This window comes from Podarcis cretensis (genome assembly GCF_951804945.1).
Source record: "Podarcis cretensis genome assembly, chromosome: 3".
In the NCBI taxonomy this organism is placed as follows: Eukaryota; Metazoa; Chordata; class Lepidosauria; order Squamata; family Lacertidae; genus Podarcis; species Podarcis cretensis.
This window is the reverse complement of record NC_137172.1, coordinates 92006232-92025574: the sequence shown is the minus strand read 5'-3', so window position 1 is coordinate 92025574 and position 19343 is coordinate 92006232. Positions and strand designations below refer to the sequence as shown.

Below are 19343 nucleotides of genomic sequence, written 5' to 3'. Positions count from 1 at the left end.
TCTGGGAAACATATTCGGCATAGGACTGTTGACTTATTCCATTTTCCAGTTGGTGGGTTACTCCGGACAACTGGAATGGCTTCTCTCGTTGCAATGAATCAGTGGCAACTGTTTGCAACTTCTGTGCAACCAGCGGTTCAGATTTGCAACTTGAGCCACTTAGGTGTCTCCTTCTTAATAAAGGAGATGTGGTCGTACAGAGGTTAATATGTTCAAAATCTCTTGGGGAGGTGTCTCCCAAGTAACTAAACCCATTTCCCTTCCACCCAAAGTCTAACTGGATGTTCCTTTTGTTGATCTCATTCTGAAACCAACGCAGCTGATTGCCATGATCTCTTTTCTGCAGGTCTATTTGGTGCTTCAAGTTCTCTACTGTCCGCCTCTGCATTTGCAACTCTTCTTCCATTTTGCGGTATTTCTGCACATACTCCATTTCTGCATGCTTGCCTTGCTGAAGCTGCTCACGGGATTTCTGAAGTCTGTCTTGCAGGTCTTCAATTTGAAGTTTATACATTCTAATGTTGTCTTGAGCCATGTGGTTTTCTTGCTGCAGGGTGATGCATTCCATCCTGATACCAGATATGTCATTTTCCGCTATGTTGTGAGTTTCCAAGAGTTTTTCAAATTTCTTCCTAAACTCTTCTGCAGAATGCTTGAATGCAATTGATTCTTCCTGAAGTAAAGCCACATTTTGGCGTGCCATTTGTTCCTCCAAGATCTTCTGATGCAAGTCGTCTTGCAGCTTCTTCATCTTGCTATTGAGCTCATGAATATGGGACTGCTGCTGCTGGACCTTCTGCTCGTTCATCTTCATTTCCATAGTGAATGTGCTCATCTGAGTACGTAGATTTCTTATTTCCATCTCTGCATTCATGTTATAAGCATTGTCCCTGTCACATTTCTGCTTAAATTCACCGGCTAATTCTTTTGCTTTTATTAGCTCATCTTCTAATCTCTTGATGTGATCCAAGTGCTCCTGCTCAAGTATTATCTGTTTGTGCAGTTGTTCATTTGTGATACGTAGTTGCTCTTTGAAACCTTCAGCCAGGGCTTTTAATTCATCATTTTTTCTGTCAATAATTTGTCTTTCAAGAATTATCTTCTCTGAATCAGTCCGGACTTCAGTCATCATTATTTTGGTCTCGCTGTTCCATCTAGAAAGCTCCTCAACCTTCTGTTTTAACTTTTCCACTAAGTGATTGCTATCTGCTAAATCATCTTTCAGTCTTTGAATTTTCAGCTGGTTTTCTTTTTCTTCTCTTGTCTTTTGAAGGAATTGTTCCTGCATTTTTTTTAATTGTTCTTGTAGGCTGGTTGCTTCCCCTCTGCTTGAAACAGTTCTCTGTTCAGCTGCCATTTTTTCTTGCTGAAGAGAAGTGATTTGGGAATGCAATTGCTGAATAGTAATTCCAGTGTTTGTGTGTGTCCTAGCCAACTCTTCCAGCTCCATCTTTAACAGTGCCTTCTCCTTCTGAAGTGACCTCAGCTCTTCTTGATACTTCATATTTATTTTCTTCAGATCCATGGCTTCTTGCATTACCTCTTCAGCTTTGCCTGTGGTTTTCTGCAGCTGCCTGTCAAGCTCCTTCAGCTGCTCCAAGTATCCTTGCTCTACCAGCTCTTTCTGATCCAGCTCTACTTTAAGGCGCCTGAGAGAATTATTGGCATCATCCAGTTTTTCTTTTAGTAAGCGAGCCTTTTCTTCAGCAGACGCATTCTGCAGTTCAAGTTCACACAGTTCGTATTTTAGGTCTTTGATGGTTTTCTCGGACTTTTTGTTGGCAAATGTTAGCTCATCCACCAGTTGCTGGAATTCCTCTATGTTTTTCAGTTCTTGCTTTTCTCTGAAAAAGTCTGAACCTGTTGGCAACAGAGTTTCTTGTCCTATTATAGTAATTTGCCTTCTGACTTCGGTTATTTCCTTTTCTCTGCATTTGCTTTTCACTAGACTACCTTGAAACTCCATGTCTTGTTCCATTTCCTTAATGAGTTTCACAAGCTTCTCTTCTTCAGCAGTCTTCTTCCTCAGCTCCTCCATCAGTGCTTTCTTTTGCTGCTCTAAATCTTGAAGATTGGTGTCCTTCCTTCTTAACTTATCTTCAAGAGCATCTCTAGCCACAGCAGTTTCCTCTAGCTGCATTCTGAAAGCTCTGAACCTTTCCTCAACCATACTTCTCTGAGCCTCAGTCTTCAAAGCGAGCTGCTTCACACGCTCCAACTCCTGCTCTGCGTCTTCTTTCTCTTTAAGAGCATCCTCTAGTTCCATGCGATAGCGCTTTGCTTCTTGCTCAGCCTTGGCTTTCTGGAGAGAAATCTCCTCCATTTTGGTCTGCTGCTTCTTCATTTCTTTCTCTGCATCGGCCTTTGCTTTTGGAAGTTCTACTTCCAACTGGAACTTCTGTTTCCTCAACTCATTCAACGTCTCCTCAAGCTCATTTATCCTCTCCATAAGTTTTCTGTTCTCACTCATTACTTCTTTTTGCTGCTGCTCCAGATCAGAATATTCACCACGTACTAGTGCCTCCTTATTCTTCAGGATCTGCCAAAAAAAATAAGGCAACAAGAAACATTGAAATCCATTCTTTTAAAACGTTAGGTAATGTTGTAATGTTAAAATGCACAGTTGCAAATACTTACAAACTTCAACTACAGCATGTCAGCAGCACAGACTGAGGGATTCCCACCACCACTGTCACCATCAGAAAGGGACCGTTAGTTAGAGTAAAGAGAAAGCTGCATGAAGGAATCCACCAGCTGAAGTCCTCAAGAAGAATCCCTTTGCTTTCAGGATAAGAGTTGTCTCATAGGTTGAAGGTGATGCCCAGAAGCTCACTTGCATGAGTCCTTGCTTAAAAGCTACAGAGCAACTTCTCAGCAAAACACACCATGCAAGAAAAAAGCACTTCCTCATTTGATGGTTAGTTGAATAAGAAGAGGAGGGTGTTTTAGTGTAAAACATGATACAATTAGCAAGAAACCACATTTAATTAGCCATGTCCTTCAACAATAGTTATTTAGGCTCTGAACATAATGCTCTTTCTTTTAACAAAAGACTAGCACAACGTTACAGTATCATTAACTCACCAAGACATACTAATGCAAAGGCAGCTTTATTTCCTTCTGGATTGAATTTAATTCTTTCTAACTATTGCTGTTAAATGAGATTTTATTTTCCAGTAGATGTCCCATTACACCAATAAATGCGACATCTACTGGTATATAACACAAACCACAAGATACTTGGAAACGCCAATGCTAAAGATCATTAAAATGTAATAATTTAATTATCTCCCAGCCCACTAATCCTGATCAGCAAAACAAGTTGTCAGCTGGGAGGTTTCTGTAGCTGATCTTGCTACATAAATGAATAAAAGGAATGATTATGCAAATCAACAGCTTAGCAGTTTGTTTAAATATTGCAACTCCATTGAATCAGTTTTAAATCAATTTTCGCACCACACAAAGACATATTTAAGTTTCAAGTGATGATTAGGAATGATTTTGAAGTTGTATTTATTTCTATAATACTATTATATTCGTTATGATTGCCTCTGATTTTCAATACAACTATGTACCTCTTTCTTTTTTATTTCTTCCTTTTGGCCTATGCTTTCTCTGCACATTCTCGATTCAAAAACTGGCTGTTCGTTTCCTGTGTTTCCATACTTTGTTCTCCTGACATCCTCTCTCAGTTTATGATTTTTGTCTTCTTCGAGTAGCTTTGAATGGCCATGTACATCTTTATGCAGCACTGACTCAGCTAGAAAAAATCCTTCCTTTTTTAAAAAAAAAACATATCCACTTCCATCTCTATATTTTCTTTGTGAACACCAGTGAATAGAGTGGTCAAAGCACAGACAACATTCTGTGTCAAACTCTCAGCATTTGAAGATTGCAAGAAAGGGTATCTTCAAATTTTTCCTTTCTTGGTTCATGTCCAAATTACCCTTCCTCAAAATTATTTTGCTTTGGGAACTGGCCAGCACTACATCACTATTTATTTGAATAACATAACAATACTGAATTCATATTTTGGTTGACGTTGCTTTGCATCATTCCACAATTTAGTTCATACACTTTTAGACTATGCTGTATAACTGTGTTTTCTACTGTGTAAACCTTTGAAACAGCACAGAAACAAGTTGTGCTTCCTTGGCCTTCAACATTTATTTTCTTTGGAATTTGTACAGTCTTTCTTGTGGGGTAGCTGTTCTAAAATTGCTGCTATCTAGAGACATATTATGTAATGTATTAGTAGTATTCGCCTGTCAGAAGGACACGTGTCTTAATTGTTGCTGCATTGTCTTACTGATTCCTTCCTTGGTTTTAAATTGCTTAGGGCAGTTTTGCAACAATGGCTAACAATTCACCTATTTGAATATTCTCTTCCACCTTTATCAGTACACTGTGAGAATATTTTTCAAAGTCTTTATTCAGGTTCTCAGAGTGCAACCTTTCTGAAAGGCAAGTGGGTTGTTGAATTGGGCTGATTCCCATGGGATAATGCCCTGCCTTCAGACTTCTATTCTTTATTCTCATCACAGGCTCAGAATTAGTTTTCCCATGTACTCTTGCTCTCTCCTTCAGTGAAATAGACCATTTAAATTTCTCCTCCCTTTCATCAGCAACATGCACTGCCTCCACTGGCAGCTTTGTCTGCCTGCCATTTTTATTTGCAGACTGAATAGAAAACTCTTTTCTGAATTGGCCTTGTTCAATACTATACATCACAGGAACTATTGAGATATCTTTGCTTGCATGCAGATGCCTCCCTTTGCCATACTTCCCAACCCTGTCCATCCTGTCATCACTACTTAGACTACTATCAAATCCAGCTGCTAAGTTGAAAGCACGGCAGTGTGAGAGAGCTTATAAGCCAATAAATATAAAGGTATTTTACAAGTTTCTCAGTACCTTAGGGGAATTCTCTTATAGAACCAATATCCTGCAATAGAATTTTAGCAAACTAAAGTAATAAAAATAGTAAGGACAATGAGAGCGGATAATTTCAGGTCAGGCTTGGTGTTCACTAGATATGTGATGTCAACCTTCATTTTATATCTAGAGAGTACGTAAGGAGTTCACATCATCTATCCTTATACTTAAAAAAGTATAGCTGCCTTAGTGGTTTTACCATCCCTTTGAAAGTTATCTGCTGACTTACCTCTTCCTCCTCCAGCCTTTTGAGAGAGTCACCAGCAAACTTTATATACTGAGTCATCAAGGTCACCAAAGCTGTGTAGCGTGTTCGTAAGTCCATAAACTGTAATGAAACAGAGGAAGGGTACTGATTAATGCTGAAATGGAATGTCTTAAATTTATTTACTTTTATATAGAATAAATGAGGTTACAAGATGATTTCTGAAATAAAAATGAACTGCGTCTTCCTAAATCATAATATACAAAACACATTAGAAAGATTACCCTGAGTCCAACAGATTCTTAGAAGAATCAGTGTAACAAACAGAGTGTTGAGAGGAGTTGACTTCTGTCTGCTTTGGGGGTAGCAGGTGTGGAGGTGCTCTTAAGAATGAAAGATGAAGGACCAAATTCATCATGGGATTAACCTCCTAACCCCTCACGCCTTAAATCATTTATTTTATGAATTATTGAATGCAATGAATCCCAACACATTTTTCTGTATGAAGCAGAGACATCATTCAATATGTTATATTAGAAAAGGATGCTTCAGGGTCCTGAAAAGACATGAGGGTTACAGACATATACAGGAACATAATCTTTCATAAATCATTCTGTAACTCTTTGTATTCTGGCTATCATTCACAGAGTCTGTGATTATATTCAGTCTCGATTGCACTTAATCTCTACCTTGCTGATGGGTGAGCTTGCAAACTCTGGAACAAAGAAATGTCTCTTCGCAGCCTCATTTCAATCACAGCCAGGGATAGGTTCCAAACGTCAGTTTGTTGTACCCTATGGTCACCAGTATCCACATTTTAATCTAAGTTCTTTAGATCCTTTAACTCTAAAGAACTCCCTACCTACACTGAACTTCTAAATTGCAGTGATTTTGGGGTTTTCGTTTACAAATCCTCATTAACTCTTTTGGACACATTAATCTACCTTATACCAAATCAGACCAACTGTTCCATCCAGTTTGGTACTATCTATGCTGATGTGTAAAAGCTCTCCAAGGTATCATCCACCAGATGTTCCTTGTCATGCAACCTGTGATTCCTCTTGCTAGAGATGCCAGTAGTTGAACCTGGAACCTTCTTCATGGAAATCATGTATTCTACCTCTGAGCAACCACCTCTCTTCAGAATCATGGGCACTGGCCACAGTCCATTCCACAACTGTACATTTGCACATTACACTGAAGTTGATGATATGGAAACTGGTGAAACTGTACCCTGGAATAATGTGATAAACTAATCTATGTTACACTGGCAACTTCAGGTGACCACATCGTGCTCTCTGACTGGATATATTGTCCAAGTAGCTGTAGCTAGACTAGCCGCACCCAGAATGAAGCAGCAGGGTGTAACATGATCAATTACTAGCTTTGTATATTTATACTGAAAGTATTTCATGAACGTGGCTCAAAAGCTTTCACAATGCAGAAGTGGAATGTGGGCCATTATAAAGCATTATATATTAAGGCACGTCCAACTACCTCTTGGATAATGAAATCAGAGGAGCTCTGCATTCTTCGGCGTTTCACTGGAGATTTTTGCTGGGAGTCAACCATGGCTCTGTATGTCATCGTTTGCAACTCATAGTCCTGCAGAAAATAAATGGAAATAGGTAAACCTGTAAGCTACTTGTTCCATACTAGGAGTCCTTCAAGTGCTGCATGAATTCATCTGAAGACTATGGGTGATATCCAATGGCGACTGGTCTGCTGACAGAAGGGAATCTGTCAGGAGAACTGGGAAGGAGGCAATTTTAGGCAATCCCCCTATAGCATACAATCTGGACAGTTCTAGATCCCCCTCAAGATCTGGACAGTTGGAAGGTGGGGAACATCTTCCAGAACAGATTTTGAGGGGTAGGGGATGCAAGGTATTGGAAGGGAAAGATTAACTCCTGTCAGCTGACAGTCACCAGAAGATATCCTGGATATCCTGTGACACTAAGGCAGTGAAGCTGGAGTGTAAAAGAAGACAATGCAGCTTCTGTGGAACTCACATTATAACTGGACTGGGAAACAGCAACTTCCCTCAGCTCAACTGGCAGGTTTCATTGATAGTTTTCCATACAAAACCCGTCACTCTGGAAACAGAAGTAGAGATAGGAAGAATGCCTGCACACAGCTGAACAGGACCATTGGAGGTTTCTCTTGGCTTTTCTCTGTTGTTTTGGTGACAGGTAAAGCTGCCACTCAAGTGGGTAGGTTGGATTGTCTGATTACAGACCACACCCAGCAGCACAGGAGAGGGTGGCATGGTGGGGTGGCACTGTTTGCCTGACCTCTGGTCCGTGGTGCTGCTGCAGTTTAAGATAAAAAAGGTAAAGGACCCCATGATGGTTAAGTCCAATCAAAGGCGACTATGGGGTGTAGTGCTCATCTCACTTTCAGGCCGAGGGAGCTGGTGTTTGTCCACAGACAGCTTTTCCAGGTCATGTGGCTAGCATGACTAAACCACTTCTGGCGCAATGGAACACCGTGACGGAAACCAGAGTGCACAGAAACGCCATTTACCTTCCCACCGCAGAGGTACCTATTTATCTACGTGCACTGGCATGCTTTCGAACTGCTAGGTTGGCAGGAGCTGGAACAGAGCAATGGGAGCTCACCCTGTCACGGGGATTCAAACCATTGACCTTCTGATCGGCAAGCCCAAGAGGCTCAGTGGTTTAGACCACAGTGCCACTATGAGGTATAGGTGAGGCAGCAGCAAGGTCAGCATTTTGCAAATGCACTGGAAGGAGCACCGGATTGCCTATGCTAGAGTTCGGCTGAGAGCCGCCACCCCAGCCCACTACTGCTGCCAGCGCCCACTGATACAATGCGGCCTAACAATGTGGATTGGAGCAGCAGCTGTGGCAGTAACAGCAACATGTGAAGCAATGTGTAAAGTGTATCTCTCAGAAGACACGGCAGCTTCCACATTTCCACACCCAGACTTCCAGGTGCAGGAACAGCAGCATCACTGTTGTCATTCTGGATGCTGAGCAATGCTCACATTTCCACAAAGAATTAAAAAATAATAATAACTGTGCAGAGAAGTTATAGCTTTACCTTTACTGCAGCTGAATACTGCTCTGAGTGCTTCTGGCATTCATCTAGCTTGTTTTGTTTTGTCTCTATTTCCGAAACTAGCATCTGTAAAATAAACAAGAGAATTTTAGTATGTAAATGTAACAGTATCAACCTATGCAACTTTCTCCATCCTAAAGGCTGGTGTTCTGCTTGTTTTTTAAAACATACTAGACTGAAAACTTGAAAGTTGTGTTTATGTATAAAAACTTAGCATGAAAGGCTGTTTCCCGGTGGTCCACTTTATAAATTACCTTTGGCTCTATAAGAAAAATGGAAGGGGGGGACATTGCCCCTCAACCAACATATGCAGAAACACACTAGAGGTATATCCAGTACACTGCTTAAAATGGGAAATTTCTTATTAGCTGAACTGAAACTGGCTGTCTTTAGCTTAGTTATTAATTCTTTACATCTAAGCCCTAGAACAAAACCTGCATGTTATAAGTGGATATTTTTTATCAGCTCACTACAGAAAGGTGGCATATAAACAAATTAAATCAATCGATCAAGCTTTTACCTTTTGCTGGTTTAGCTGTTTGGCCAGAGCTTTACTGTTCTGAGGTGGGTTTTCCTGGAATCTCTGCTGAGTTTCTTCGACTTGCTTGATCCAGTTATCCAGTGCACCATATGTATCCCTGTAGTACTTTAGGGATTTATTGATAGCTTCTAAGTCACGCAACCTGGTTGAGTGAAAAGCAAGCTGTTTCAGTGAGGAAGAACAAACTAGTAGCAATGACAATAAAGAACTAACCATCATCACCACCAGCAACCTTACAATAACCTTGTATGGGCAAGTCAGTATTATTATTCCCCGCACAATAAAGATCTTTGGGGTGGGTGCTAAGTCTGAAACAGAACAGAGATTGCCTAAGGCTACACAGTAAGTTCAGGGCAAAGGTGAAATTAGAAATTCCTGGTTTGTAGCTCAGCACTAGGTTACGCCACTTCATAAACAGCTGGCTGTCAGAAGCCATCATTCGGCTAGAAGTCCTTTTCTCAGGATTTCTGCTGCAAACCTTCAGAATGAAAGGCTTTGCCAATTTCATAAAAAAAACCTCTCTGAGTTCTTTTTAATTTCCATGCCTTTTTTGAGGAGCTCACAGTTATCAAGAAATGTATTAGTTCTGAGGAATACATGCCAAAGAACATACATTCCTGGGTTCATAAAGCTCCAGGCAACCTTCTATCTCTCTATCAAACATCCCTTCATCTTTATAGGAAGCCAGATGTCTCTCCCTGTGTTCCTTATTTCAAAGGGCTTTGTCTCTATCTACAAGTTCCTCATTTCAAATGCCAGGCATTGAAAAATAAGTGAATCCTCTGCCATGATAACCTCCAGATTCAGACAAGGATGCTTACATGTACCAGTGTATTTTAGACATAAAAAGCTACTCAGGGTGACCACTAGAGGGAAGTTATGTAGAATTCAGCAGCAGCTTAAAAAACAAAAGGAAAAAAAACGGAGCAGTCACGTTCCATGTCCTGCAACAGTATTCCTCAGTTGCAAAACTTCAGGATTAGAATGTGGAGAAAAGACTCACTTTAGAATAAATTCCTAGTTCTTCATATGCTGACTAAATCCATGGTTGTTAGGGAAAAACAGGTACCTAATCTATTACAAAAGTCTTTATAGAAAAGGGCCTTGCAATCTACAGGAATAATAATAAAAATAAGGAACTTTTTTCCTGTAGTTTTCATGTTTGAGGCAGAAAGAGAAGAAAAAAAGTGAAACATCATGTGGTAATTCCGATAACTGCAATCCTAAAAACTGACCTGTGGTGCTGGAGGGGGTTAAGATTGAAGGGATTCCCCTGTCCACTGTTGTCTACCACTTGGGACACTCCCACAGAAAGCTGAAACTGTGGAAAGTGAGGCAGTGGAAATACTGTTGTCATCAGTGCTCCCAACAGCAGTACGCAGTGTAAGACACTGAAATAGAGCATTTTGAGAGCTGGGGCCAGGGACCTGCTCAGTCCTACCTCAGTCTATTTCCCCAGCCTGATACTGGTGCAGCAGGAAGAAGAAAAGGAACAGGAAAAAGCAAATGCTCCTTCACCAACCTTCCGGCTTGGCCTGGCCTGGCTGAGGCTGTGGGGTAGTAGAACCCCCACCTCCATACCTCTCTATGGCCCCTCTTGTTCTGGGAGTAGCAGTTAGTAAATAATGTGGGCAATAGTTAAAATGGCTAAGTTTTATACAGCTGAAGAAAAATTATACTGATAACTAGCCAGGTTTTTTTTTATATATATATATATATATATATATATATATATATATATATATATATAAACACAGGAGGTAAGAGTACCTTAAACTGTCAGGACAGAAGACTACCCACACAGTGCCGCCTATTGCGAACCCAGAACTCAGTGCTTCTAAGACAGGCATGCTTTCCTGAAGACAGCAAGGATTGAACCAAGGGAATCACAGATGTGCAGCATGTATCTTGCAGAAGCCACAGTGTGGAAGTTGCTTCCCTGTGGCTTCTTTCCACATTGCTGCAGTAACATGTGCACAGGGTCATTAAGGGTGCCACATGGAGGTGACAGCCCTGGGTTTAGTTGGCCCTGCAGCTTCTCGCCCACCGGGCAAATCTTTCCATCTTCTTCGCTCTTAGAGAAAAGCAGGGAGGTGGAGGCAAAGAATCCCAGTGCCAATACTAAAGACGCAGCAAAAGAAGGAAAAAAATTAAGCCAGAGGGAAAGAAAGGGGAGGAGAGACCGTTGCTACTAACAGAAGCTGCAAAAAAACCCAAAAAAACAAACCTTAGGAGGAGGTGCAGAGAAATGTGTTTACTGAAGGTTTTCTTCATATGCAATGTGTAAGTTTACTGTCAATGCACTGGTAGCAGTTGGATGGATTTGTACAATGGTGGAATTCAGTGTAAAACAGGAACACTTCCACACGCTTGGTGAATCAGCAGCTGGTTTCCCACATGTTAAGTGGCGACTCTCCACAGGGAGACTGAAGAGGAGCCACGGCCACTACTGGGCCAGGCAGGGGGTAGGTGAAGGCAACAAGGAGCCCAAACAGTAAGATTTGTCCAGCTCCACACACTTCCCTAGGGACGGCCTTGCGTATGCATGAAGGAACCATATTCACTGCTCAGTGTTCCTTCATATATATATTATAGGAGTTGTCTCAAGAAAGCAGCTCCCACCCTCCTGTCAAAATGGACATGACCAAACCAGAGAAGTTTTATCTTCTTTATTTCTTTCTCTCCTCAGTTATGCTGTGCATGATGCAAGGTTTCACTCTGAAGTTTCTGAAAAGAAAGTAGGAGTACTAACCTGTTCTCAATCTGAGAATGAACATTCTGCCATCTCTCAGTCAGCTGATCTGCTTTCTCTTTGTGCCAGTCGAAGTCGAGATCACGTTCCTTGTGTGTTTTAAACATCTGATCACTAATTGCTTTAGCTTTCTGGAGTTCATCTTCTAGAGCATGGAATACTTCTCTTTTTACATCAACCTCTGATCTCCATTGCTGGTACACAAAACATGTGACATCTCAATACAGATCATAATGCTGCTGTTTCAAATCAATATGCATCATTACTAACTAATGCATCATATTAATAATTAGTCATAGGGTATCCATGTGGGAAACAAACAAAGCACCCAAATTTTCAGTGAAATGCTATAAACAATGGTTTTGTATTTGCACCATAACTGCTTCTGTAACTATAATGAAGAGGAATACTTTGCTAATTATAGGCATACCTAAGTTTATCTCTCATGTGGCTATTCTTCCCTGGTCTTCCACTTCTCAGCAGTTAAGGAAAATTAGCTGCATAAGAAGGAAGGGAAAAGGCTGCATTCTTTCCTGGTAGTAATTTGGCTGTGTTTTTCTTTTCTGAAGAACCATATGGGAAGGAAAGGGACCAGTGACTACTTCAAGTTCCTCCATCTTTTGTTGCCTATAACAGGGATACAGAACCTCCAAATGTTGTTGGACTACAACACCCATCATCCCTGACCATTGGCCATGCTGGCTGAGGCTGATGAGAGTTAGAGTCCAGCAACATCTGGAGGAGGACAGGTTCCTAATCCCTGCCCTATAGGGATGAGAGGAAAACCTCAGGATTCTAAACTTCTGGTCTTCTTTTCACAAGATGGTGTAATATGCAGCTCAGCTCTTAGCTAAGTGTTACTGGGAAATGACATAATAATCAGCATTCATTCCTAATTCACAATATTTGACCAGTCAACTGGCTACATCTCAATGCCACTCATGTTACTTCGTTTCCATTCTTCTAAAGGCCAAACAGAAAGCAGATGATTCAAGACAGATAAAATAAAGTACTTATTTCCACCGTACATTGTTAAACTGTGGAATTTGCTCCTACAGGAAGCAATGAGGGCCACCCACTTGGATAAGGAAGTTTAGACAAATTCATGGAAGAGAGGGCTATTGATGGCTATGCTCTGTCTCCAAGGTCTGAGACAGTAACACTTCTGAATACCAGTTTCTGAAAACCACAGCAGAGTGTGTGCTCTTGCGCTCAGTCCTGTTGCAAATTTCCCACAGGCATCTGACTGGCCACTGAGAGAAGAGGATGCTAATGTTCTTACATTTGTGTATATATATTGTATATATCAATCTCCTTTACTTCTTTATATCACTCAAAAGCACACCTATTTCTCATTATTATTTTTCTGTACATCATAAGAATACCTTCAACGTAGCCATAAGGTTCTCAATATTGCTCTTGTCAGCAGTTAATGGTTCTTCCTCACATAGTTTAGTCTCATAGAGTTTTACCAGTGCTTCGGCTCCTTGGGTGTTTTTCAGCACCAAATTTATAGTTTTTAACCTGAAACAAAAGGGATCACTTGTCATTCATAATTTCCAAATAGTTCTAAAGTTTTAAAACTTGTTTTAGTATATGATGACTATACGACTAAGATCATTCTTCTATTTGTTTGTTTGTTTAAATTTATTTCTGGCCTTTCAACTTTATAAACACTTTCAAGGCGGCCATATGAAATTCTGTATCTATTATTCAATTCAACAAAATATATTCAAAACTGTGAATATACCCAGCTTCCCCTCCAAGCACACGCTACATTATCCTATCAAATGATGATGATGATGATGATGAAAAAGTGTTACAAAATGTGAATGACTTGATGGCTTACTTACTTTTCTATGTAAATGGAAGACATGGAGTAAACCTGATTCATATTTTGAATTACTAGGTTAAGCTCCGACCGCAGAGTAGGAACTGAGGGCGAACCAGCAGCTTGACTGAAAAAATCATCGCATTTGTCTGTTATTGTTTCCAAGTCCTCCTTGAGTCGATCCAGATCCTTCTTCAGTTTCTACAGAACCAAAGATGAAATGTTTTTCCCCCTATAGCAAGGAGCAGTTCTCAAACAATCATAATAAGCATCCTTAGGTCAAGAGTCACTAATACTATAGAAGATAATATGAGCAAAGGGTTATAGGACCCTTTGGAGCAGCGTGAGAGGCTACAGGGGAAAGAGGAAATCACAAAAAACTGCCCTGCCTTTGTACCCCTGTGGGGAACCTCCACTGAATCTCAGTTCCTTCTGAACATAGCTGTCAACGTTTCCCGTTTTTCAAGGGAAATTCCCTTATTCCAAATAGGATTCCTTACAAGAAAAGGGAAAAGTTGACAGTTATGCTTTTGAAATTGAAATGAGCCCTTCCATTTTTCTAAATTGCTTTTTATTGGGGTTTTGTGTTACAAAGCAAACAGATAAACAGTGAACGGTACATCTACTGTCTCCACTTTCAATTCATTGTCTTTTTCACAGTTCGTTTACATTTGGTAAGAGACATTTTTGTCATAGACATCTTGCAGTTGGGGGAAAGGGAAAGTGGGGAGAGAGATGGGGATATCATTCTTTCGTTCTATTGCCTATTCTTAGTGTAGGATGGTTGTGTCCTTCCATTGTTTGTTTGCCCTTCCATTTGTTGAGGACTAGTGAAATATACTCAGAATCAAGACAACTAGCTAGGGTTCAAGCCAATAGAAGCAAAACTAGTTAATCCGAGCTAGAACTCAAAAGTCGTAACCACTGCCACACAAAAACCAAAAGACTTCTTTGATAAGATCTTTGCTCACTTTTATCTTCAAAGAACCAGTAAAGCTTACCTGCTTGGTTTGGGAATTCCAAAATGAAGGCATTTGTAAACAGACTGCCCCAAAACCAACTGGTGGCTCAAATGTTTACTTCACTTTAATTAGCTCTACAAGTGAACATTACTCGTTTTAATTTGTAGATGCAGCCATGCAGATAATTGTAGCAGTCCCTTCTGAATAAGCTCTTTATGAGCTCATCATTACACGACTGTTACATTTCATGAGCTTTGGAGAGCCCACAGAGAAGCTCAGAAGACTCACCTCTTGTTCTGAGATCCGAAATACACTTTCATGTAAGTCATCTCTCTCCAGTGGGGTTCGAATCTGCCTAATCAAACGATCTTCACAATTCTCCAAACGAAGTCTCATGTTTCGAACTTCTGAGATGTATAGGTTGTAAATGGATTCTTCATGCTCCTCTGTTGGAAGGAAATGGAAGAATGCAAGTAAAACCAAGTATATTTAATGTTCTTCTGCCGCCGCACAACAGATATTCTAAAGTCACAGTGCTATAACCTTGTCTGCAGTGTCTCTGCTTCATCTAAAGGAAATGTGCAATTAACTTTAATGGGAAGTGGTCAAGAGGAGAAAGGGATGTGCTAACAATGTAGGGAGAAGAGGAAGCATGTCTTCAAATTCTTGTTTCCATGGTTCTCCATCTCTCTTTTTTAAAAAGCTAATATGTTTGCTACAACTATTAAAATATACAGAAACTGAAACTTACACCCCACTTATACTGAGACCTGCAGGTGTAGGGCAGTATATAAATTCAATAAATAAATAATATAAAAACCACCTTTCCATAAAATAATATACATTTTAAACAGGCAGAATATTGCCCACTCTGTGGAGTTTCACCATTCAAATTGGTCAAAAGCCAGTAAAGAATGTTCTTTACCACACACAAAAAAAAATCTATTTTAGTAACAGGTTTGAATGCATTTGAAAATTTTCAGATTGCTGTTACTTTAGACCCACAATTTCCCCAGCCAACCATATTTCAAAGGTACCTCTGTACATTTGCAATAACAAGCATAAACAAATCTAGCAAACTCCCCCCTCATTCCAACAGATTTTCTCCCCAAGGGGAAATGTGGAAGTTCACAAATTGGGGTCACCTTGAGCATCTTCTCAAGTGGAGAAATGCAAACATCATAACAGCAGGACACAAAATCAACTTCTTGCTTGCTATGCATTATCATCATCATGTCTAAATATGGGCATCCCCCAAAAAACTAATATGCACATCACTTTAGTCATAGGTATTATCATCCCATTTGTGTATGCACAGTGATTAATTGGATTGTTTACGGTTTGTCCAGAGATGATTTCATAATAAGATGGTATTAAATCTATAGAAATGAATCCCTTATCATTTTCTCCAGATACACAGTCGAGCACAGTATATCTCTGCTCCGTACTTATATATTTACTTTAATCAGCTTTCATCTGTTATTGCATTCCTTTCTATATCAGCATCAGCCTGAATGCATAATATAATATATCTATTCAGCTTTATGGAAGCATTTAAGGCTCAGTGATATATATTTTCAGAATGAAGATGGAATATTTACAACAGCAAGGAAGAACTTCAAAGACTTTTTAAAAGCAGATACTCTTACAGTTTTCCCAAAGGATATAGGGTCCATTTATGACATACTTGCAGATTTATTTATTTTTTAAGGAGAGTAAGTAAACAAATGTAAGTGATGTGGTATGATACTCCTGGTATTTTATTTTGAGAGGAAAAATATGTTCCTTGTACATTTGTGTGTAACAGTAACAGATGTTCTTCCTCTTATTGTGCAACCTGCCAAAATAATTGTTCTATTTACTCACACAAATTATTACCAGCTCATTTTAGGAACCCAATTGAGATCTCAAATTGTGTGCCAGTAAAACGCATATTACATTTTCAGCAAATATGCAGGGGCACAAGTTCTTTTATCTGCAATATAACATTTCAATATTTGAATCAGTTCTCTGTGTTATGAACAACAAAACAAACAGAAGGGGAATCATGGGAAGATCAGCTCTTCTTTTTCCTTCCCATTTCATAAGTGATTTTCTCAGGACCATCTGTGTTAATGACAGCTCACTGATTTCAAACAGACACAAAACAAGTATAGAGAGTTACAGTCAACTGACCTATACCATGTGGGACGCGGGACACAAAATATCACACTTCCTTTTCTGCTATTTGAAAAGCAACATCTTAATGTCTGAACTGGCTCTGAGTGCTCACTGTTAGACCTATGTAATTGCTTATGTGCTGTGGGTTAAACCACAGAGCCTAGGACTTGCTGATCAGAAGGTCAGCGGTTCGAATCCCCGAGACGGGGTGAGGTCCCGTTGTTCGGTCCCAGCTCCTGCCAACCTAGCAGTTCAAAAGCACGTCAAAGTGCAAGTAGATAAATAGGTACTGCTCCGGAGGGAAGGTAAACGGTGTTTCCGTGCACTGCTCTGGTTAGTCATGCTGGCCACATGACCCGAAAGCTGTATGCCGGCTCCCTCGGCCAATAAAGCAAGATGAGCACCGCAACCCCAGAGTCAGTCACAACTGGACCTAATGGTCAGGGGTCCCATTACCTTTTTACTACATATGCATGCCAAAAGCATACATGCCAAAGTGTGTGTCTGATTTGAAAACAGTGCAGCAGCAACTGTAGAAAAAATAACAAATACTCATGCAAGCTGCTCATTTTTTCCATTTGACACTGTAAAAAAGAATGGGCCTTTGGACTTTACCAACTCACATCTTCCACTGGTATCTATTTCCCTCTCTGCTTCTGAAATGAGCACCGCTGTGAAAGAGCCACAGCAGTATAGTTCACATATGTAACATTGAAAAGGTAGTCAATACCATACGCATCTTATGGGAGACTTCTGCACAGTTGATGTGCTATATTTACCTCTCTCTGCAGACTTAAGGAGCTCTTGGTAGTACTGCTTGCACACATTCACCTCCCTCTCCAGCTGAGCGATGTCAGCAACTGAAAAGGCTTTGGACTCCTGGCTGTCTTCAAGGAAGTCATCAAAGCGGGACTGCAAGTTGCTTAAAACCTGCTGGTGTTCACCTGGCAAGAGTGTCTTTATCTGGGAAATAATCAGGAGGGGTAATTAAAGTCTTTCTAATGTTGGGCGCCATTTTATAAACCACATACTGTTTTGTCAGTTTCTTAAGGCAGTATTTTAATGTTCCAAAAAGGTAGTACACATGTTGCTCTGTGAGGGCAGCACATCGGAAGATGCCTGTAGAGGAACTGCTCTTTAAAAACTAGAAGAAAAGTCAATTATGATGACTCATTTCAATGAAATGCATACAGCAACTTTCAAATACATACAAGTTAAAAACCTGTATAAATGTCCTGGATACTCCAATGAGACCGGACAACATGCGCTGGGTGTTTACAGACATTGACATATGCACATTTTAAGTGATTAGTATAAGAAACACCCATACAACACTGACATACCTTCAGCAATGATGCCCACTATGGAAAACATGGAGCTTCCCAGAATCTTAGCCTATCATGATATAAAGGGAGGTTGTAGCTTCTGGATACAACCAGCAAACTGTTGTTGCACAGAAATAACACAGGAATACAGTACATTACAGAACCAAATATTCAGGAACTGTGTGTGGCTACACTCAGTTTTAGCCACTATAGATAACTGCTTCCGAATCATGGAAAATTAGGCTAGGTATGTTTTGTTATGAGTGCTGGAACAGGCACAGAACTTACCGAAGCAACATTACTGGCTCGAACAGTTTCAATTTCATTTGTCAAATAGTGCCAGGAGACCACGCTCTTCATGTTTACATGTGATTCATGCCACAGGGCCAGGACATTCTGATATTGCTGTTCAATTCTGAAATGCACAAAGAGGGGGTGGGGAATGACCGAGTCTAAATTAATGATTTGTCAAGTGGCAGTCGAAAGGGTACATGTTATAAATTTCCTGTATGCTGTGCACAGAAAAGCTCCTGGAAGGCAAGTAAGATCAATAAGGACTTCCATGTTGTGTGCACGCTATGCCAGCACTTACCTGTTTGCAGTGTCTATTGCTTCTTTGTTGGGTGGAGGAACAGTAAAACAGACGGAGGGAACCATGGCCTCATTACCGCTTGGACTAATCACTTTCCATTTTGCCCGATGGGAGTTGCTTGCCAGTACACATTCATCATCTCTGTAAATGGTTATCTGGTTTTCAACAGACAGATCAGAAAATCTGAGTGAGTCTAATATGCATATATTGTTCTTACAGCACACTCCTTTGAACATGTGCCACTAGGAAAGTGACAGGGGAGCAAAATTGGGGGCTGGGGGCTGGGCAGGACCCAACAACTTAAGCCCCAGTTGGGAAGGCAGGGACTTGTTTCGTTTGATTTGGAAGAGAATTCCAAGAACATGCCATTAACTGTCTTCATTAACTGCCCATAATTGATTTGAAGAGATCTAAGGTTCCAACCTCAATTTGTCTATAGTCACAGATGGCTTTGATTGGGATAGATGTTTTCAGTGGATTATCTGGATTCCTCGGCTTCAGCTGAACTATTGTCTTTGCTCTCCCCACAAGGCCAGCCACTGTGTTCTTGTACTGCAGGAGCTGTTCTTTCTCTTCCTAAAAGCCAATTTATAAAGAAAACAAGAGGAGGGGAAACATTAGAAGCAGCTGCAAATTAAATGTGTTCTTTTTTGAGACTTAAAATATATTTTCGGCTGTTTGTGGTATCGTACAAAGCATTGTTCACATAAACCAGAATGGTATCTATGGTGCTATTAGTACTCACTAACCACCACTGTTTATTAGGTCAACAGCGCTAGACAGCGATGGTCCATTTGTGTAATTCACCATGAAAGAGTTGGGGGCAGCCACGTATGTCCCATTTTCAATAGTAAGGGCTATGAGGGGCAGAGCTTAATTCCTGTGCACTGCTTACCAATCACATTGAGAAACAGTGGTAAAAATTTATGTCCCTGACCTAAGATTCTGTTTGTGAA

General features: G+C 40.4%; 1 protein-coding gene across 14 annotated transcripts in view; it reads right to left on the bottom strand.

Moving 5' to 3' along the window:
- DST (dystonin) overlaps positions 1–19343 on the bottom strand; it is a 306444-nt gene that overhangs the window by 136500 nt on the left and 150601 nt on the right. For all 14 annotated transcript variants that reach the window (XM_079970248.1, XM_079970257.1, XM_079970258.1 and 11 more), the window contains 12 exons: positions 18811–18963; positions 18388–18542; positions 18084–18210; positions 17250–17433; positions 14599–14756; positions 13371–13549; positions 12903–13041; positions 11518–11711; positions 8745–8907; positions 8207–8290; positions 6638–6745; positions 5165–5263 (listed from right to left, as the gene is read on the bottom strand). In XM_079970248.1, the coding sequence (XP_079826374.1) occupies positions 5165–5263; positions 6638–6745; positions 8207–8290; positions 8745–8907; positions 11518–11711; positions 12903–13041; positions 13371–13549; positions 14599–14756; positions 17250–17433; positions 18084–18210; positions 18388–18542; positions 18811–18963 (1743 nt within the window). The remainder of the gene's footprint in view (positions 1–5164; positions 5264–6637; positions 6746–8206; positions 8291–8744; positions 8908–11517; positions 11712–12902; positions 13042–13370; positions 13550–14598; positions 14757–17249; positions 17434–18083; positions 18211–18387; positions 18543–18810; positions 18964–19343) is intronic.